This window comes from Quercus robur, chromosome 1 (assembly GCF_932294415.1).
Source record: "Quercus robur chromosome 1, dhQueRobu3.1, whole genome shotgun sequence".
Taxonomy (NCBI): Eukaryota; Viridiplantae; Streptophyta; class Magnoliopsida; order Fagales; family Fagaceae; genus Quercus; species Quercus robur.
Window position 1 is genome coordinate 3,597,663 of NC_065534.1, and position 23,295 is coordinate 3,620,957.

The 23,295-nt window shown below is 39.6% G+C and overlaps 1 protein-coding gene across 9 annotated transcripts in view; it reads left to right on the forward strand.

The window, feature by feature from the left end:
- Positions 1 to 23,295, forward strand: part of LOC126716548 (protein DETOXIFICATION 12-like) — a 138,021-nt gene that overhangs the window by 43,003 nt on the left and 71,723 nt on the right. For 2 of the 9 annotated variants that reach the window (XM_050417370.1, XM_050417378.1), the window contains exon 1: positions 7,083 to 7,465. The exons of 4 other annotated variants lie outside the window; for them this stretch is intronic. In XM_050417370.1, the coding sequence (XP_050273327.1) occupies positions 7,202 to 7,465 (264 nt within the window). In that variant the 5' untranslated portion in view covers positions 7,083 to 7,201. Of the gene's footprint in view, positions 1 to 7,082; positions 7,466 to 23,295 lie in introns of those variants that run through there. 3 more of the 9 variants (XM_050417386.1, XM_050417364.1, XM_050417360.1) reach the window with 3 other exon arrangements.

Sequence of the window (23,295 nt, forward strand, 5' to 3'; positions counted from 1 at the left end):
TCAGAGTCTCTTTTCATCGTTGGCCAGTAATACCCCAACAACAGTAACTGCTTGTGCAGCCTTCTCTTCCCTGGGTGACTTCCGCAATCTCCAGAGTGCACCTCTCTGACTACTTCTCTAGCTTCCTTCGGTCCCAGGCATCTGAGGGGATCCCCGTGGTATCATTTTTTGAACAAAATGTCGTTCTGCAAGAAATACCTGCACGCTAGTTTCTTGAGCTTATGGGCCAGTTCCTTGTTGGTTGGCAGGATACCCTGAGCCAGGTATCCTATGAAAGGAACCCGCCAATCTTCCGTAACAAACACAGCGTAGCTTTCTTCTTTATCGATTGCCAAACGACATTCCTTACATTTCCCCTGTATGCCTGCTGCTTCCTTGTCCATATCTGGCCAGTAATACCCCATGCGTTGCATCCTCCTGTATAGGCTGACTTTTTCTGCAACTTCATATGTTTGGGCGTGTAATTCTTCTAATTTCAACTTTCCTTCCTTCTCAGCGATACATCTGGACAGTATTCCTCCTGGCAGTCTTCTGTACAATTCTCCTTCTATCTGAGTGTAATCCATTAGCTCTTTGATGTTCCCTCTAGGGTTTACCTCTTTCATCCTTTCTTTGACTTCGTCCCTCCAATCCCACTGTTTGGATCCCCCTGGGTACATCCCTTGGAGGATCCTCACAATAGAATGTTCCTGCCTTCCTATTTTTATCAGTGTATCTCTCCCATCAAATGGTATTTGGGATCCCAGGGTGGCGAGAGCATCTGCAAACCTGTTTTCACTTCTTTGAGTGTATTCTATGCTGAAGGTTTGAAATTCCATCTCCAGCCTCTGTGCCCAAGTCCTGTAGGCTGCTAAACTTTGCTCCCGTAGTGCAAAGTCACCTTTCACTTAGGAGACTACCAGATTAGAATCTCCCAGCACTCTCATATGTTTCACTCCTATGCTGAGTGCTATAGCCAACCCAGTCAAGTATGCCTCATACTCAGCAGCATTATTAGAGCATGAGAAACCAAGCTTGAAAGACAGGGGGATGACATCTCCATTTTCACAGCTTAGCACAATTCCTACCCCATTTGAGGTTGCTGTAGCTGACTCGTCAAATCTCATAGTCCATTTCTTCCCTGGGATCTCCATCACTGCTACCTCACCAGGGATTTCTTCGCTCAGCGGGCCTTCTTCCTTCCCTGGGAATTGAGCTAGCAAATCTGCTATGGCCTGGCTCTTTACAGCCTTGGGAGTTCTTGTGCCTATATCATATTGTGAGAGCAATACTAGCCATTGTGCCATCCTTCCCGTGAGGAGGGGCTGGTGCAGGAGTGCTTTTATGGGGTGGGACTTGGTTACCAAGAGGATTTGGTGAGCTGAGAAGTACCTCTTCAACCTTTGGGAGGCATAAACGATTACTAGGCAGGCTTTCTCTATTCTGGGGTACCTGGTCTCGGTATCCTTGAGTGTTCTGCTTACATAATATATGGGCTGCTCATTTCCTTGGTCATCTTCTTGTGCCAGCAAAGCTCCTATTGCCTGAGAGTTTGATGCTAAGTATAGCAACAGAGGTCGCCCACGTACTGGTGCCTGGAGGGTGGGCAGATGGTTCATAATGCTCTGAATTCTTTGAAAAGCTTCCTGCTGCTCTGTTCCCCAGGTGAATTCATTTCCCTTTTTCAGTAATTTTGATAAGCCTGCCGTAGCTGAGGCTAAACCAGGCACAAACCTCCTGATATAGGAGACTCTTCCCAGGAAGCTTTTGAGTTCTCTAACAGTAGTTGGTCTTCTCATCGTGGCAATAGCTGTGGCCTTGGCTGGATCCACGCTTATGCCTTTGTGATGTACCAGGAACCCAAGGAACTTTCCAGCAGACACTCCAAAGGCGCACTTCATGGGGTTCATACGTAACTTGTATTTCCTGCATCTTTCAAAGACCTGCTCAAGTACTTGGAAATGTCCTGTTCTGGTTTTCGACTTGACCACAATATCGTCTACATAATCTTCCATCTCCTCATGCATCATGTCATGGAAAATGGCTGTCATGGTCCGTTGATACGTAGCCCCCGCATTTTTGAGGCCAAAGGGCATTACAGTGTAGTAAAAGTTCCCAATCGGAGTTCTGAATGCCGTCTTTTCTGCATCTTTGGCTGCCATGCGAATTTGATTGTACCCACTGTACCCATCCATAAACGAGAACATTGAGTTTCCTGCAGCTGAATCTACAAGGAGATCGATATTGGGCAAGGGGAACTCATCTTTAGGACATGCCTTGTTCAAGTTGCGAAAGTCTACACAGCAGCGGATTTGACCATTCTTCTTCTTCACAGGTACAATGTTGGAAAGCCATTTTGGGTGTTAGATGGGTTTGATAAAACCAGCTGTTAGTAATTTCTTGACTTCTTGGACTATTTGAGCTTCTACCTCAGTGTGGAAGACCCTGGCTGGTTGGACTACTGGCCTCACCCCTGGTTCCACATTAAGAGAATGGACTACCAACTCCGGGTCTAGACCAGGCATCTCATCATAAGTCCATGCAAACACATCTCTGTATTTTTGAAGTAAGGCTACCAGTTGTTCTCTTTCTTGAGCCACCAATTGACTGCTAATGAAAACAGGTTTCCGGGATCCTGGTTCTGTTCCCAGGTCTACTTCCTTCAGTTCTTCCTCGGGCTGAATCTGGGCCTCCTTAACTGGTTCTTCTGGGATTTCTTCTTGGGCCATCATGCAGCTTGGTGGTCCGGGACCTTCCTGCGCAATGCATTCGGGTCCCGCGCACCTTCACAAACGATAAATTAGCCTTCCCCCAGGTTCCCGCACCACCACACATTCTCGGGATCCTGAAGAGCTGGGCTCCCTCTTTTGTCTTTTTCTTTCTAAAAGGTTTCTCAGGTCACGGGTGCCCCTTCCTCCTTCTTCTTCTTCTAGGATAGGTGCCCCCGGGGTCCCCGGGGTGGGGTTCTCATCATCTGGCTCCAACTCATCATAAAACATCGTTTCTGCAAAGTTCACTTCTCCCTGGCTGAAAGGATTATGATTGGCAGGGATCCTTATGGGCCTCCCATTCAGTCTCCCTTTAATGCATTGATGGAACGTGGATGGAATAAGGCGATGTTTATGAAGCCACGGGCGTCCCAGCAGCACGTGATAAGAAACTTCTGCATTAATCACATGAAACCTTGTCAAAGCTACTATTGGCCCTACCCTTAAGGCTAGCTGCACGTATCCTTCTGTTGCTTCCACCGATCCTCCAAATCCTGTTATCTCCATGGGGGTCCCCAGGATCCTTCTGTCAGCTAAGCCAACAGCTTCCAAGGTACTCAAGGCTATGAGGTTGAGTGATGCCCCTGTATCCACCAGTGCTCTTCTGACTTGAACGCCGTTTATGGTGGCCATTAGATAAAGGGGTCTACGGTGGTCTGGGTGCTCAATCTCCATGTCCTCATCAGTGAAAGTTATTGCATTGGTTGTCTCCAGGAAAGCTCGACTAGCATGTGACTCAGCTGTAAAACATTCCATCCCTGAATTTGCTGCTATACTCATGAGAGACTCTGTGGCTACTCTTCTTGCTTCTGGTCCGAATCCTAGTTGATTGAATAGCGACCTGAACTTAGGATTCTTCTAGAGGGTCTTAATTGTACTCGGGTGGAAGGATCCTTCAGATTCTCCTGCCTCTGCTGGGTTCCCATGTATTACTACTGCTACCACCCCTTTTCCTTTGTGGTTAGGTAAGGGGTTCCTCTGCACTTCCGGTTCCTTCTGAGTGAGTTCCAAGGTTCCTTCCCTCAACTTTTTGTGGAAGAGCTTGCGAAGGGTCCAGCAGTCCTTAGTGGAGTGCTTCACATAATTATGGATTCTGCAAAATAAAGGATTCTTCCTTTCTTCCTCGGTTGGTGGCCTGGACACAGTGAATGGCCTGACAACCCCATCTCCAATCCATTTGTCTAGGACATGGCTTAGCTCCTCAGCTATGCATGGGATCACCGGCGGTTCCTCAAACACCTTCCCATCTGGTCTCTTCCTTTTCTCTCCTGCTGATGCTGTCATAGCTTGGGATGCGGGCAGCCTTTTTGTTCTCATAGTTTGCGCTGTCCTTCTGGTTCTCTGTAGCAGGTCAGCAAACTGTGTGATACATAAATTTTCAAGGTTGAGCCTGTAATCAAAAAGCATGTTGGCTATACAGGTTTCCACGAGCTCCTTTTCTTCATGGTCTCCATAGCAGTCTAGAGACACATCTTCGAATCTTTTAATAAACTGAACAGGATCTTCTCCAGGTCTCTGCCTCACCATCTGCAGGTTCTGGAAAGTGATTTTGTCTTCACCAGGGTAATATTTGGCGCAGAATTTTTCCATCATCTCATCCCAGGTCTTGATGGACCCGGGTCTCAGCGTGGTGTACCAGGTGTATGCCCTATCTACCAAAGATTTGGCAAATTCCCTTAGACATAATTCTTTATCTCCTGCATAGGGGCCCATAGTGTGGACAAACCTGCTCACATGTTCCACGGCACTTCCATTCCTCCCATCGAAAGGATGGAACTTTGGGGGTTCGTATCCCTTAGGATATGATTTGCCAAGGAGTTCTGGAGGGAACGGGGGATCCCGAGAGAATTGCTTGGGGATCCCTGAGAGTTTTTCCCTTTCTTGCTCCAGGAGGGCATTGACGTCTGCCAGTGTCAAATACTGAGGGTTGGCTCTTCCTCCTACTGCTGACCCTCCTTCTGGCTGGGTCCCATCTTGGTGGCCAGTAGGGGGAATGTTGTCTCTGACTTCCTGTGTCCTGCCTTCTTTGAGAAGACGAACTTCTTGCTCCAAATCCTTTAACATCGCTGTCATCCTGGCCATTAGGTCTGGTTCCTGTCTTGCGTGTCTTTGTTCCGACACAACCTCCTGTTCCGCCAAGGGTATCCCACCTCCTTGCCTGGAGACTTCCTCGTTTTCTCCTACAGGCTCGGAGGTCGTAGGTGGCACATTGGTTCCTTTGCTGTTTCTTTGTCTTGGAGGCATTCTCTGTGAAGGGATTGTTTCTTCCTTCTTCTTTGCCCAGTCCCCAGCGGAGTCGCCAAAATGTGAGAGTGTCTTTTTTCGGGATACTCAGGCCCAAGGATCCCGAGCCTGAATGAAAAAAGAAAGGATTTGGTGGACTGGGCCTTGACTCACCGCAGCTAAATGGCTGTTTAAGAATCAAGTGAATGCAGAGAATACTCCTGACAACATACAAAAAACGACAAACAAGGATATCGAGGAGTGCCAGAAATTAACAACGTAAGCTCAAAAAGAAAAGAAAAGCAGGATTAGCAAGACGATAAAAAAAGTACTGTGGGGATCCTGGGAATTATGAAACTATATTTCATTAAAGCATTATCTGTTTGATTACAGCAAGCTTACTAGGACGTGATACAAGGTCCAATCGAGCTCAAAAATTGCAGCCTTGAATGGCTATTTCAGCCTTCAAAACTTGCGAAGTTTGATTCTCGTTGGATCCGAGTATGTGCCATAGTTGCTTTTACAGGATATCGGGAAGCAGTATTTGTTTTTCCTTTAGTATTCTTTCTGCCTGGACTTTCTGATGATTTTTTCTAGTGAATCTCTTCTTTCTCTTGTTCCTTTCTTTTTTTCTCGCTACTTTCTTCACAACCCATCCTCTCCTTTTATAGTGGAGTTTTTCTGGGCGTCTTGGGGAACCGTTGGTTCCCCTGTTTTGGTCTTTTGCAAACAGAGTATGTTCTGTCCTCATCATCTCGGTAAGTCCCCTTTTTCGTTTTCTCTCATTCTTTCCTTTTCTTGGTTCTGATTCCTTCGAAAGCTTCTGGTTGGCCATCCTCTTTGGGATGTGCTGAGGTATGCCCTTCTCGGCATCCTCACTTCTGGCGTCTTTTACCTTTCTGTTTCTTTCCTATTTGGGCGGAATCCTGTTCTGCTCTTTTGAAATTGTTTTGTTATCATTCTTCTTCCTTGTCTTGGTTCCCCGACGCCTTTTCTGTCTGTGCCATGAAGGGTCGCTTGCGTTCTTTTGTTTTTCTTGTTTTCATTTTCTGTCTTCTTTCTATCGATCTGTCCTGGTCTTCTTTTTCTTTGCGCTGATTGATGGTGCCTGAGGATCCTTGCGTTTTATACTTTGCTGTGATGTTCTCTCTCTTTTTTCTTTGGTTGCTTTTCCTTTTCTGGGCTTCGGGATCCTCAGGGCCTTTCGTATAATCCCTTTGGACTTGGTCAGCGTTTTCTTTTTTTTTTGGGCTTAACTCACTCTTTCTTGGGCTTAGCTTATTCTTTCTTGGGCTTATTTTTACTGTGATTTTTTAGATCTCAACAGATTTCATTATAAAACTGTACTCAATATAGTAAAGATATAATTGTTAAGGGCTTTCTTATGTGAACGTAGGTCGAACCATGTAATCCACGTCTTCCCTCTATAAACAATCCTATGATCTAGCTACTTAAGATGGTCAAGATCAAGTGGCTACAAACTTTCATACTTATATCTATCTTCAAGCCATATTAAGGAGAGGAGAAATAAAGCTAGCCCTAACAAGTGGAGAACATATGGTTGAAGTATGAATTTCTAAATGTAGGTCATCAAGTTTATTTTGATTAACAATCTTATTAATGAACAAATGTATACGCACAAGTGCAAAAATGTGAATCTAATAGCTAAAATGTACATATGCCAATGTGACATGCATACACACAATGATAGAAAATTGAATTAGTATTAACATTCAATTTTATTACAAAAATAATACCATATATAAAATTTTAATTATATTTAAAAATTGTTATATAAAGTTATAAGATTTATAATATCTTTAAGCATCTAGTTGGATATAAATGGGGATGGCTTGACGTTCTTTCGATTAGTGCTAGTGGCTCGGTGAGCACTGAGCAGTGCACTATGCCCAAAAAAAAAAAGTGATATGAAACATTGATTGAAACCCGCCAAAAAAGGTGGGAAAAACGCATGACTTCTTTTTGACTTGCCATGGCAGTCTTCACAAAAATAAATACAGTTTCGATGTCTTCTCTTACCCTCCATCGATAAGGTATAACAATAAAATACTAATTCCATAGACATACATAGCCCATGAAATGATATACTCCACTAAAATCTAAAAGTTGCAAACACTTTTCTCTCTCTCTCTCTCTCTCTCATTCCAAGCTCTAGCTAGTGAGGCGGCTGAGACCAGAGAGTTTCACGAGCCACAGAGATAGAAAAAGACATGGAAGAGAGTTTATTAGCAAAACGGATCCAAGAAGATGATAAAAGAAAATCAGAAACAAATCCATCATCTCTAACATGGGCTACTTTCACTGAGGAGCTCAAGAGGTTGGGCTCTTTGGCAGGTCCTATGGTGGCAGTGGCTCTATCACAGTACATGTTGCTGATCATTTCAATGATGATGGTGGGTCATCTGGGTGAACTTGCTCTCTCTAGCACTGCTATTGCCATCTCTCTCTCTGGAGTCACTGGCTTCAGTCTTCTTGTAAGTCTTTGTTTTGTTGTTTCCAACTTAATTATTATATATTTTGTTTTCCTGCGTATAGGATTATTATTATTATTTTTTTCATTAACTCGGCTAATAAAGTCTTCTTCTCACAGAAGAATAAGAGATCTGAGATTTAAACTTCAATTATATAAAAAATCAATTAGAGTTTTAGTGTAATTATAAAAGGTTATATATATATACACATATATTAATTTTGTGTTTGAGTTTAGCTTCTTATAACAACCTACGTCAGATTCTTGATTCACTCATCTGGTTTTGGAAATTAGGTTTTAGGCTCTTTGGATGCTTAAATCAAAATATTTAATTTGGATAGTTTAAAAGATCAATAATTTGAATTTGGGCCAGCTAAAGATTTTAGAACCTATCCTTTGATCTGAAATAACATCTAATTAGATGTTATAAGCATTTGGTCAGCATATGGATGAAATTTAATAATTACAATCTCACTATCAAACGGCACTGACACACCAAAAAAATGGCAGTGACATGAATGGGTGAAGTCATTTTTTTTTTTTTTTTTGAGATGATGAATGGGTGAAGTCATGCATTTACAAAAAAATATATATTGGATGATTGTCAATTGAATGTTCTAAAAAGAAATAACATTAAGTTTGTTGACATAGTTACTGAGATGAACAGGACTTTGACTTATCTATTTCAAAATTCAAATAGCTAAGTGAATTTTCTATTTTGTATGCGGTAAACAGTTAGGAATGGCAAGTGCACTCGAAACTCTATGTGGACAAGCGTATGGAGCTTAGCAGTATCAAAAAATTGGAATTCAAACTTACACTGCTATATTTTCTCTAATCTTGGTCTGTCTTCCTTTGTCTTTGATATGGATCTACATGGGAAAGTTACTAATCTTCATAGGCCAAGACCCTCTAATTTCACGCGAAGCTGGAAAATTCACAATTTGGCTTGTTCCTGCACTCTTTGCATATGCAACACTTCAACCACTCGTTAGATACTTTCAAACACAAAGTCTAGTCAAGCCAATGCTTATAAGCACTTGTGCTATTCTATGTTTTCATATACCTTTATGTTGGGCGTTAGTTTTCAAGTCTGGACTGGAAAACCTTGGAGCAGCTTTAGCTATTTGTATTTCATATTGGTTGAATGTGATTTTGCTCGGATTATACATGAAGTACTCTCCTGCCTGCACAAAAACCCGTGTTCCACTTTCTATGGATCTGTTCCAAGGAATTGGGGAGTTTTTTCGCTTTGCCATCCCTTCTGCTATAATGATTTGGTATTTTTTTTTCATTTCCTCTAGTTGTAAAGAAAACTGTATGTTTTTATTTAATGTTTTTGTTCCTTTTTGATGATTGCAGTCTCGAGTGGTGGTCTTTTGAGCTTCTTATACTATTGTCTGGGCTTTTACCAAATCCAAAACTCGAAACTTCAGTTCTTTCTGTATGGTAAGTTTCTTGTAGTAGTTCATAAGAATAATACTATGGCTCTTCTACAAATTAATTAGAATATTTTTTTTTTTGCCTAATCTATATGCACGAACATGATCCATTCCTCTAAAGAAACTGATTGTTAGAATTTTTTGTCAACTTTTCTTGACAGCCTCAATACAATCTCAGCACTCTATCCAATACCAATGGGATTTGGTTGTGCGGCAAGGTTTGCTCAATAACTGAACATATTTATACATACATGGAAAGACATTTATATACTCAGATTACTAGTGTTTATTATGGTTAATGTTGTGTTATAGTAAAAACCTCTGACACCACTTGTGGAATAACATTCCAGAATTTTTTTTGAGCAAATAACAATAAAGGCAAATAAATCAATAAGCGCACACATAGAAACATAAAAATGTTTGGCATACAGCCTACTTATACAATTAATGAATTACACCAATAAAATTGAAATTTATTATAAGAACATATCATGGAATGGGCCGACACTAAAAATCTTACATGTAACTAAGACAACTTTTTTTCCATACCAAGAAAAACCAAATAAGTAACCAAATGCAATTAGAAATTTGAGACAATTCCCAATAAAATTGCATATTTCTAAGAATTTTTTCTCCTTTTTGGTTTAGTACCCGAGTTTCAAATGAATTAGGAGCAGGGAATCCACAAGCTGCTCGTGTAGTTGTCTTTGTTGTGTTGTTTCTTGCAATCATCGAGACTAGTATAGTAAGCACGATCCTTCTTGCAAGCCGGCAAGTATTTGGATACACTTTTAGCAATGAGAAGGAAGTTGTGGACTATGTCACAACCATGGCTCCTCTGGTTTCTTTGTCCGTTATATTAGACAGCTTACAAGGGGTCCTAGCAGGTTAAAAAATCTCTCTTTTTTGCCAGTGACTAATGTCTATAAAGAATATAAGTTTTTGCACAATTCTATCTAGCGTTTGTTAGCTCAGGTATTGCTAGAGGATCAGGGTGGCCGCATATAGGGGCTTATGTGAACCTGGGGGCATTCTATCTTTGTGGAATTCCAGTTGCTGTAATTCTGAGTTTCTTGGCAAAGTTAAGAGGAAGGGGCCTTTGGATTGGAATACAAACTGGTTCTTTTGTTCAGACAGTTCTGCTCTCTATTATAACAAGTTGTACAGATTGGGAAAAACAGGTCTATCCTCCACTTTTATCTCTTGATACTTTTGTTCTTAGTCTGGCTCAGAATTCCTTTTTGCTTTGCTTTATTGCCAAAACACTGGAAGGAGGAAAAGATCCAAAATATTGGAATTTTTCAATATCCGTTGACCCTGAATGCTTATTAAATTCTCATATTTGATTATTTGCTCATTTTCTTCTATATATTTGGATTTTCCTCTATCCTCTTGGCAATTGACTAAAGAACCTCCCTAAATAAATGGTTATATGGACAATGTCAGTCACTGTGAACCCCATAGTGATAATCAATCACAATTACAAAGATTTGGAGAGTTAAATGCTTTAAGATTTTCATGAATTTTACTCATATTGTTCATTTTAAGGAGGTTATATCTTTTTGAGCTTTCTTGATATTTTAGGCAAGCAAGGCAAGGGAGAGGATATTTCAAGGGAAACTTCCAAGAGATAATGATGTGACTGAGCAGAGAACTATGGTGAGTGTTATGACCCACGGGCATAAGGAGCTAGAAGATGGACACGTGGAATTGGAAGTAGCCGCTGAGTCAGACAGTGGCTAAGTTATTGGACTTGTGATGTTGCCTTACGGAGTAGCTATTATTGTGTTAGGATAATTGTTATCAGGATAGGATAATTGTTATTTAAATTTGATTAAGTTGTTATTAGGATGAGGTCTATCTTGTGATAGAACCATAAGACTAGGAGTTATCTTGATTAATTGTATTTAAGCGTTAAGATGAATAAACAAAGCAGGCAGAATTTAACCCAAATACTCCTTCTTCCTTTAATTCTAGGAGGTTAGTCACCTTTAATACGACTAAAACCATTCTATCAACTGCAGATCACTGCAATTGGTATCAGAGCCATGACCACCATTCCGCCAAACACACGTTCAACCACCAATGATGACCGCCTGGCTGCCTTGGAGATTAGCACCCATTCCCTCAAACAGCAAACCGATTCTCACAGGGAAGAATTTGCCGGCATGAAGGGAGCCATGGAGGCTCTCACTGATGCCGTGGCCAAGATGAGTCGAGCTATGGAGAGCAGGGGAATTCGGGTAGATGAGAACCATAGCGACGATAACCGAGACCATGGTTCCATCAACCGGAACTGTGAAACTAGAGAAGGAAGCCGAGGAATTCACCAAGGCGGACTGCAGACCAGATTTGCACGTCTGGACTTTCCTCGTTTCGATGGGGACAACCCAACGGGTTGGATCTACAAAGCAGAGCAATTTTTTCATTACCAACGAACCGACGACAATGAAAAGGTGTTGCTGGCTTCTTTTCACTTGCAGGACGATGCCTTAGAATGGTATCAATGGTATGAACAATCCCAACCAAACGTGACATGGGAAGAGTTCACTCAGGCCTTGTGCATTCGTTTTGGCCCTTCGGACTACGAAGATTTCGACGAGGCCCTCGCGAAACTACAGCAAACGGGCACCGTGCGAGAATACCAAACGCAGTTTGAGCGTTTAGCAGCATGAGTACGCCAATGGCCACAACGTGCGTTGGTCGGAAGCTATGTTGGCGGACTGAAAGAAGAGATACGCGCCGAGGTAAAACTCTTTCGGCCTACCACTCTGCTTCACACAGCAAGCTTGGCTCGATTGCTAGAAGAAAAACTCTCCAAAATACGACGACCATTGTTTACGACATCCAAACCTTCACTGCTACAAAACCCACCATACAAACCTTCACTCCTACCGACCCCCACACCCATCAAGACCTCCACAACCATTAATCCCAGCAACAGACCTTCCACCAATCCAACATTCCGCAAATTGTCCTGGACAGAGATGCAAGCGCGACGAGAAAAAGGTTTATGCTACAACTACGACGAGAGGTTTGGACCAGGACACCGATGCAAGAAGCAGCAATTATTCGTCTTAGAATTAATGGAAGAGACGGAAGAAAATTCAGGGGCGGTTGAGCTTGATCCTGAAGGCGAGCCACCACTAGCGGTACCGGAAATATCGCTCCATGCATTGTCTGGTGTGTCCACGCCCCGAACAATGCGAGTTACTGGATTAGTCCGTGGAAGGCAGTTGCACATTCTTATCGACAGCGGCAGCACGCATAACTTCGTTAGCCTGAAGTTTGCAATGCGCTTGGGCTGTCCGACAACTTCGACGCCGGCCTTCCAAGTGATGGTAGCCAACGGTGAAAGGCTACGATGCAATGAATTCTATTTGGCAATGCCCATGGAAATACAAGGCTACAAATTCAGGACCAACATGTATCCTATTGATTTACAAGGCTCGGATGTGGTTTTGGGTATACAATGGCTACAGAACCTTGGTCGTGTGCTGCATGATTGGAGTAAGCTTTCCATGGAATTTTCGGTCGACGGCCATACGTTTGTGATACATGGGGACGAGACGGGAAAGGTAATTCCAGAATCCGCCCACTCCATTGCCCGGCTCGCATTGAATGGTATGAGATTCTGCATTATGACCATGTCGGGAGAAACCACCAACGTGCTCACATCAGAGGCAAAGTCAGACCAATGCAGCAAACTCGATGCACTGTTGAAGCAGTACCAGCAGGTGTTTGATACACCAAAAACGTTGCCACCTCTCCGTACCCATGATCACCGTATTCCCTTAGAACCAGGGAGCGGGCCTGTGAGTGTTCGCCCCTACCGGTACCTTCACATCCAAAAGAACGAAATCGAGCGGGCTGTCAAGGAGATGCTCGCCACTGGGATTATACGTCCGAGTTTCAGTCCTTTTTCATCACCGGTACTCTTGGTTAAAAAAAAAGACGGTTCTTGGCGCTTTTGCGTGGACTATCGAGCACTCAATCGCGTCACTGTCAAGGACCGATACCCAATCCCAGCCATCGATGAGTTGCTTGACGAACTCCATGGTGCGACATTCTTCACTAAGCTGGATCTTAAGTCCGGATATCATCAAATCCGAGTGCAAACCGACGACATCCATAAGACCGCTTTTCGCACCCATGATGGCCACTACGAATTCTTGGTCATGCCGTTTGGACTCACCAATGCTCCGGCGACATTCCAATCCTTAATGAACGATATTTTCCGAGCACTCTTGCGAAGGTACGTTCTTGTTTTTTTTGATGACATATTGGTTTATAGCAAAACTTGGGATGAGCATTTACTTCATTTAGACACGGTGCTGCACACCTTGCTGGACAATCAGTTATATGTAAACCATTCTAAGTGTTTAATTGCTCGAAAGGAGGTGGAGTACCTCGGCCATGTCATTAGTGTTACAGGTGTGGCTGCTGATTCGGCAAAAATCCGGAGCATGGAAACCTGGCCGACTCCAACAACTACCACCGCTCTTCGCGGATTCTTGGGGTTAACCGGTTACTACCGGAAATTCATCAAAAATTATGGCACCATCGCAGCACCACTCACCCAGTTATTAAGGAAAGATGGGTTCCGCTGGTCCGAAACAGCCGAGAAAGCGTTCCTCACGCTCAAGCGAGCAATGATCCAAGCACCTATTCTTGCATTGCCGGACTTCGACAAACAGTTTGTGGTTGAGTCTGATGCATCCGGGACTGGGCTAGGTGCAGTCCTAATGCAAGATGGACGGCCCATAGCCTACTACAGCAAGGCGCTCTTGGGCCGAGCCTTGGTGCGTTCCACCTACAAGAAGGAATTGATGGCCATCGTATTATCGGTCCACCAATGGCGCAACTATTTGTTGGGATGGCGGTTCCGCATTAGAACGGATCATAAAAGTCTGAAATACCTGCTAGAACAGCGCATCTCAACCTTGGACCAACAAAAATGGCTTGTGAAGTTGATGGGCTACGACTACGAGATCGAGTACCGACCGGGTCGTGAGAACGTGGCAGCCGACGCCCTGTCACGGTTACATGGGGAGTTAACGGCTATATCTTGCCCACAGCCCACTTGGTTAGCCATGGTTCGCCAAGAAGCCCACAACGATCCGCTCTTGATCACTATGAGGAATGACTTGCAAACCGGCGCCAAGAGCATGCGCGGCTATGAAGCACGGGGTGGACAATTGTGGTACAAAGGCAGGCTGGTTTTTTCTTCAAACTCTCTGTACAAGGAAGCCATCATTCGTGAGTTCCACGATACACCCGTTGGGGGACATTCCGGAATTTTTCGCACCTTAAAAAGATTGGCTGCTAACTTCCATTGGGTCGGCATGAAGCGAGATGTTCAACATTACATTCAGCGATGCGATGTTTGTCAACGTAACAAGCACGATATGATGACACCGGCTGGGCTATTACAACCGCTGCCCATTTCGGACCGAGTTTGGGAAGATGTGTCAATGGATTTCATTGACGGGCTGCCGACGTCGAATGGCTTCTCTGTCATCTTGGTGGTGGTGGATCGCCTATCCAAGTATGGCCATTTCATAGCTCTTAAGCATCCTTATTCAACAAAAGGGGTGGCGGAGACCTTTGTCAAAGAAGTGGTGCGGCTTCACGGCATGCCACGTTCCATCGTTTCTGATCGGGACCCTGTTTTCACTAGCCGGTTTTGGTCGGAATTCTTTCGCCTGCAAGGCTCTGAGTTGCGCATGAGCTCTGCTTACCACCCTCAAACGGATGGTCAGACAGAAGTCCTCAATCGTTGCTTAGAAACTTACCTACGTTGCTTTGCAAGCTCCAAGCAAAAACAGTGGCTCAAATGGCCGCCTTGGGCAGAATATTGGTACAACACAAGCTACCATACGGCCACTCGCATGACCCCCTTCGAAGCTGTTTATGGGCGGTCTCCGGCAACCATTCACTCGTATGTGCGTGGAGAGACGTTAGTGGCAGACGTTGAGCAATCCTTGCGTAGCCGAGATGAGATTCTTCGACTCCTGAAGGAAAGTTTGGTCACAGCTCAACAGAGGATGAAAATTAATGTCGATCGTCACCGCCGCGAGCTGGAGTTTGCGCCTGGTGACTTCGTCTATCTCCGGTTGCAGCCTTTTCGACAACTGTCGGTTCGAACCAGAGGAAACCAGAAGCTATCTCCCCGTTTTTACGGGCCATACTAGGCGGTGGAACGCTTAGGGACGGTAGCCTATCGGATTGCACTTCCCGCCGATTCACGGATTCACCCGGTCTTCCACGTCTCGCAATTAAAAAAACAGTTGGGCCGCTCCGACCGTGCAACGCAAGAACTTCCCCAAGTGCAAGACAACGGCAAGCTGCTGTTTGAACCCGCTGCTATACTGGATTTTCGCTGGAGCAAGGCAGGAAAGAAAGTGCTTCAGGAAGCCTTGGTGCACTGGACGGGTACAACTTGCGAAGATGCTACGTGGGAGCCATTTCCGGAGTTACAGCAACAGTTCCCTCACTTGAATCTTGAGGACAAGATTCGTCTTCCAGAGGGTGGGAATGTTATGACCCACGGGCATAAGGAGCTAGAAGATGGACACGTGGAATTGGAAGCAGCCGCTGAGTCAGACAGTGGCTAAGTTATTGGACTTGTGATGTTGCCTTACGGAGTAGCTATTATTGTGTTAGGATAATTGTTATCAGGATAGGATAATTGTTATTTAAATTTGATTAAGTTGTTATTAGGATGAGGTCTATCTTGTGATAGAACCATAAGACTAGGAGTTATCTTGATTAATTGTATTTAAGCGTTAAGATGAATAAACAAAGCAGACAGAATTTAACTCAAATACTCCTTCTTCCTTTAATTCTAGGAGGTTAGTCACCTTTAATACGACTAAAACCATTCTATCAACTGCAGATCGCTGCAGTGAGCTAATTTTCTTTGATGTCAGCACCATCACTATAATGTTAGGTCAGGAAGTGACCCCACTGAGGAGGAAAATCCAGCAGAGTTTAAAGTGTAAGAATTCAAATCCAATTAAACTCTAAAGCTGATTTAAGAAAAGTGAATCAGTGGATAAGTTTCCAACACATCCAAACGAGCATCAGTTATTGTTGGCTTAGTGGAGGCCAGGTCGGCTAAGTCAGCTTACTTTTGATGAATATACATAAAAGGTTTTACTGTGAGGCAAATTATGAATGTCTGTGTGCAAGTTCATAGATTTCTAAAGTTCTAGTATGTGTTTGTGTACTGAGCATATTTGTTGATTATGTTATTTTGATGTGTATTGCATGTAATGGGACTCTTATTTATGTACTGTAGTACTCCAGAGCATGTGTTGTAATTTTGAGTAATATTCATGAGTTGTCGTACTGGTGAGGACTAATTAAGGAGAAACAAAGCTAAATGAATGAACTTATCAGCTTTTTTTCCTTTCTCTTATTGGTGGAAGACCCAAATCACTGCAACCCAGTAAGGCAATGACATACTTGAGTTTGGTTTAGAATTTAAAGTAACATAGCTAGATAGAAATTGGCATAGCCATTTGATAAGGTTTAAGTAAAACTTTTGTTTAAAATTATCAATTCTTCCTCCATAGAGCCTGTGTGATTTCCATGGAATTATATATAAAAAACAATATTCACAACCCAGATTAAAAATCCTCTTGGCACTTCATCATGAATTAAGGTAAACAGCTTATTCTTAAAAACAAGGAGGCAAAGAAGCCTGGTAGTTCTCAAATCCTCTAGGCATCAAAACTTGCATCAGGCAAGGTTTTTCTTTCTATGTTCATCTTTCTACGAGCTCATGTATTACTATGTGTTGATAATTGCCTCAAATTATCAACATATATGATGACGATGTTGGTTCCTTTGTATAAGTTCGGGCACTGCTTGGATTTGGTTGGCGTTTGCAGCTGGTGATAACGCTTAATTAGGGGCTCTGATGGAGGAGTTTCATTCATGATTCTTTATCAAAATTCAAGCGAAAAAGGTGAAATTTTTTTAATTGGTGGCTTGAATGAGTGCACATGAGTAACCACTTAGGTTTATATCAAATTAAAAAAAAAACTTAATATCAAACTAATACGTATGATGCATCAGCAATGATTTATTCCCAAATGCATGCATTTTTCAACTAAAGGTAACAATTCCACCGTACTCAAAAACTTTTTAACTGCTAGTACATACAGAAGTCTTTTGCCCTTCACCAATCACCATGCTTGGACGATAATGACTATTGGCTGTTACTTTAGAATGGCAAATGGGTTTGTACTTGCCCTCAGGTCTCCATCTTAGCCCTTGTATGAAAAAAGCGCACTGTGCATGTGAACCCATGTACTACTATAAGCTTAGAAAAGTGTTACAAAGTAACTAAGTGAGAGAAAGCAGACTACACACACACATATATATATATATATAACTGGGTAAGGCTCGGGCACTTCGTGCAACACACTTAGGTTCGAGTCCCGCTGCCCGCAGGAGTCCACTGATGGGCATCCTTAGTGGGGTTAAAATCCCGCACAGACAATAACCATAAATTTGGTTCGCCTGACGCTCCTGCCTGGGGTGTAATATAACCATAAATCCCCCATTTTTATTTACCAAAAAAAAAAATATATATATATATATATAGCCATGCAAGCGAAGGCCGTGTAATATTTACTAGTACTATAAAAATATTGAAAAGTGCCTAATGTGAACGAATTCTTAAACCCATCTACTAGGAACTTGTGCATGGTGAAGATATCAATTTGTGTTTGTCTTCCAATAAAGACAATGAGTCCAATTGTACGTTGTCTGTTATAGCCAGCTCAAAAAATCACTGCCAGCTATTGCTCATGTTCTGCATTAGCAAATTAGGATCTCCTTGATCCTCGCTATATATTAATAACAACATAATAGTTATGCTTGAGCCAAGAGATGAGATTGAATATGCCTATGAGACAGCCAATATCAGGTTTGCCTTGTTTAGACCTATTATTTTAGCCCAATTTTTCCCAAAGAGTATAAATCCATACACGGGGAGACTCACAGTGAAATTAAGGCTTAAGGAAATTTGAACGTGCAGCTTCATTTCTAAAATCCATACTACAAACACTTTCAAATCACATGGCCGAGCTGCAAGAGACCAATCCATACCTTTGTATTGTACCATAAGGGTACTTTTGTACACGTCTTGTTTATACATCAAACTTTTTGGGTCTTGATTCTAATTAATATTGAGTTCAATGAGATTTTGAAGTAGAATTAATTAAATGAGTAATATGCAAAGAGTGGGAACATATATATATATATATATATATATATTTATTTATTTATTTAAAACTAAAGTTGAGAAAAAATCTAATTAGATTTTAAATTAGATTTTAATTATAGTCCAATTTTAAGTCATGTGTCTCGTCTATTTTTTTTTTTTTAGTTTTTGTACCAAGTGAATTATTAGGTGCAAAAATCGAAGAGTCCAAATCTCATTAGATTCTAAATTGAATTTAAATTGGAATTCAATTTTATGCCAAATAATTTAATTTTTTATTTTTATTTCTGTGGCAGGTGAATTATTTGATGCAAAAATAACTGAAGAGTCCAAATCTAATTAAATTTTAAATTTATATATATATAATGAGAAATCATTATATATTTTAAAATTCATGACTTAAAAATATGTAAATTATAACTCTTACATCATATATAATTTAAACCCATACACATGTATAATTGTGATTGATTAATTATTTTTAATTATATATGTACATATACATGGTACTATATGTTAGTTTTTTATATTGATGCCGACAGGCCCGAGGAAATAGATTTTGTTTTTGTTAGTTGTTTTTCTGTCACATCATTTATTAATTAGTTTTTTATATGGATGCCGACAGGCCCGAGGAAATAGATTTTGTTTTTGCTAGTTGTTTTTCTGTCACATCATTTATTAGTTTTTTTTTATTTTTGGAATAACATTAGTTTATCATTGTTAATTATTAATTATACGAAGATGTTTTTGGACTTCCTTCTCAAAAAAAAAAAAAAAAAAAAGAGATATTTTTGGACTTTTCCTTGGAGATGAAAATGCATGAAAGGAACTTCTATAACTTTTCCGAAAGTGAACCCTGGCTCCTCAGATGTGGAACGAACGCAACACGTGAACTTTCTTCTAACCCATACAATTATTGTGGGTTTCAATATTTTGATAATGTCAACACTCTTTTTTGCAGCATGCCATTTTTGCTCACACTTCGTCATCCATTACATATTCAGGCATTATGAATTACACTTTGTTCCTAAAAGCTGTATCCATGATGTTATGTCTCTTGCACATTAATGCTTGTAATATAAACATATTCTTGAGACTTGGTTGGGTGTTATTCCAAACTTGACTCTCCCACATTGCAGATCCCTGGTTTTTCTATTGAATAAAATATGGAAAATACCATGAACACAAAACGTTTAACAATTTTTACCATAACTCATTATGTGACGAGTTGTGAATAACAGAGACCACATAGTGAGTCCACATCTTTATCTCTCACAACTCACGACATAACGAGTTGTGACAAAAGTTATAAGACTTTATATGTCTCTAATTAACATTACTCATAAAATATTTGTTGGCATTACAATAAAAAACAAAAGAAGATAATGTGATCTCTTTGTAATCATGTTGTCAATTACTTTTTTTTATTGGTCGTAGACGTAGTGTTATATATGGAATTTGACTAAACTCATGACTTTTGCTTTTGGGTCCTACAAAAAGAAGGAAGATTACTAGTTGTAATTACTAATTACTAATTTGAGTCAATGTTGAGTTGGGTTAAAAATTGTCTCAAATTGCTTATTTGATTTGGTTTGGGTTTTTTTTGTTGGTGGAATGAAATTCTACTCCTTCTTAAAACTAAGATTGGTTGTGAAAACTATATAGGCTTGGAAAAAATCTTACAAATAAATAAAAGGAATGAAGAAAACTAAAAAAAATAATAAAAGATACAACACAACACATAAGAGAAGAACACTTAAAATGTGCATAATGAGGATGAAGAATAGATAAGTTTCTATTGCCCTAATCTAATTGCAGCACAGGACAACATGCCAAAGGATGAAGAATAGATAAGATTGCACAACAAAACAAACCCCAAAAATAATAATAAAAATAATAAACAATTAAGAAACCTAATATATATCACACATAAGCAGTGGCGGAGCCAGAAATTTAGATCAGGGGGACAAGATTAAAAGTCAAAAACTAATCTAAAAAAATTTAAACATGAATATTAAGAGTATGCAATATACCTGTGACTATATAAACGTGACTCAATGACTTGAATTCTTTAAAAAACTCAACTTGAATGCTTTTAAAAACTTAACAGAAACTCTAATAGCTTGTTTGAATAGAGGGGAGTAGAGTAAAGCGATGGAGAGTAAGATAAATTACCTTATTTGAATTTTTTTTAAGGGAGGAGGGGGAGAGATTTGGAAGGGTTCTAATTACTTTTAACCTCTCATTTTTAATTCCCCATAACTTAAAGAGATATGGAAAAAAAGTAAAGCATAGAAATATTTGACCAAATGAATTATCAAATTTAAAACTTTTTTTTTAAGTTAATTATTTTCCCTCTTTATCTAATTTTAAAAAAATTCAAAAACTTTTTTTTTTTTTTTTTTAAAAATATGGGAGGCATGCTTTATACTGTACTATATGTACACTTTTTTTTTTTTTCAGAGTTCTATTAGTATTAGTATTAGGCTGTTGTAATTCCTATTCCGTATAGGCATATATCATTAACAGTAGGGTTTTTTTTTTTTTTTTTTTAATGATTACTAGGTGGGATCCATAGTTCTATATTAGAGTTATAGTAGTCTCAGAGTTCTAGTTAAGGCTGCTGAATTCTGAACCATGTAGCAGTAGGTTGTTCCCAATAAATAGAAAAGTTTTTTGGCTTTTGTGTAGAGGGGCAAATAATACATTTCAATGCAATATACCGCCAATATTAGTAAAAATTTTGGAAGTTCCCCCGGTCGGCACATAAGTCGGTTTAAGGTTAAAGTCGGCTTGTGTACTGAAATAATTTAATCCACAAATTGTCAGGCAGGACCATGTTAAATAAAATAGAAAATTTTATTGCACTATTAATTTTTAGGTACTTTCGGAACATGGAGAATAATATTTTCTCATCTTACATCTATAATAGGGTTCACTTATTAAATTTATAGTAGAGTCCACCATAAATATGAGAAGAAAGAGCACCATTTTTCCGTGATTTGGGAATATCTAAGAATTTTCCTTATTACACTCCGAACACACCCCTTTTGACACTATAGTTAAAATTGTGAAATGGTGTTTTGCAAATACAATTTTAGTCCATGTGGGAGTATGTATACAATGAGTGTGTAAGAAGAAGTGTGTGTGATAATCATTACTTTAATAAAATAGGGATGGCTACATAGTCTATAGAGCTCAACGGGTTGGTACATTCTGGTATTTTCAATAAAAACATCTAGGGTTTAAATTTTTTTACCCCAACCATCAATTGGAAATTTTATTATTATTTTGAAGGAAACAGCCTTGTCGAACTGAACCTTGGAAGTTTAGTTTTGAGATAGATGGGTATAAAGAGTCCTAAGTCCTAACACATATTTGATGGACCATCTCCTTGATTGATCTAATTTTTTGGCACCAAGCATGGTTGATATGCTTAGATCCCCCTTTTTTTTGTAGGACTTAGATCCCCATTTGAACGCCAAGCATTCCAATACCCATTTAAAGTTCGAAGAAGAAAGAGCCAATTCCCAATACGGAACCATTATTTGTGAAAAGATGAAATCATATATTATTAAGTAATTAAAAGAAATATAAAACGATAAAATTTTATAGGAGAAGATTTTAAATAAATAAAAAATTCAGAGTAAAATCAGATTGTTATGTATTTTTATTGTACTATGATTGTGGAACTACAACACCTGCCCTTTTCTGGCCTCCCAATTAAAATTTCACTTTCATATTTAATGAATTCTATTGTTAACTAATTTCTTAACTTTTCTCTAAAACCAACAAAAATTTCCTAAATTAACGCAATTTTTTTAACATTTTATAGGAAAAAGTTCAACTCCATAGCCTAAAAGATATGTGGCCATGAAATAGGAATTAAGCAAAACATAATTGACTAGGTAGTAGAGTCGTAGAAACACCTCTTTCTTCCATATTTTGGACCCTAACTCCATAGAACAATATTCTTACTACTGCTGAAACATGGAAGAATTGAAATCTTATATCAAAACATTATGTATGGATAATATGAAATGCCTAAACAAGAATTTTTGAACAACAAATAATTAATTTGAGCTAGTACTCACTACAAACAAATTCCATTAATGAAAGATGTAAGTCCATTGAAAAATAAAAAATACTCATGTCAAATGAAATGGTTGTTGCTAGTTTGGAGTTATCTTCCTTGAACCCACTATGTGGCGATTAGGGGTGACAATGTATGACATAACCCATGAATGCAATAGGATTTTTTTTTTGTGAATTAGCGTTTAGTGTCATTGGGTTCATGTCAAAATGGGTAGGCATGCTTTAACACAATTAATAACTTGTCAATTTTGTGTTGACTTGCTTAACCTGCAATTACCCTCATGACATGACTTAATTAATATAAGTAAATGTTATTTTTATCTAACATAAATTTGAATTCTAAATATAATTGAGTACTTTAAAATTTTTTAATGGTTTATTGATAAATTATTCATTAAAAATCTTAAGTCCCTAAATCTTTATTTTTCTTAGATTATCTATTAAATGGGTTGTGTTGCACTAAATAGTGTTTGGATTGAGGGGTTTTGACACAGCTATTAAATAGGTTAGGTTAGGGTTAAACAATGTATTTAATTTCCCTTACCTCGATACGACACGTTCACAACCTCCTAACACGAATTGCCACCCTTATAGGTGATTGAATAGATCATTCATGTGTAATTTTGTTTATGTGATTTTTTTAATGAGTCATGTGAATTGTTTATATAATACATATGAATGGTCTTATAAATTATCATGTAGTAGGTTGGAGGAAATAGCTCAAAACTAATTTAAGGCTAAACTCTGTGCCATTTTACACATGTATTAAAAGAATTTATTAAATAGTAGGATCAAGTCATATTTATATTCTTCTAAAAATAGGTTGGAGGAAATAGCTCAAAACTAATTTAAGGCTAAACTCTGTGCCATTTTACACATGTATTAAAAGAATTTATTAAATAGTAGGATCAAGTCATATTTATATTCTTCTAAAAGAAAGTTATATTTATGTTTTTTTTATTAGTCATATTTATATTGATTGTATGTTATATGCTTTTTTATCCATATATTCATATTTTGTATATGTTGTAAAATTCTAAATTCTAAATTAATTAAATA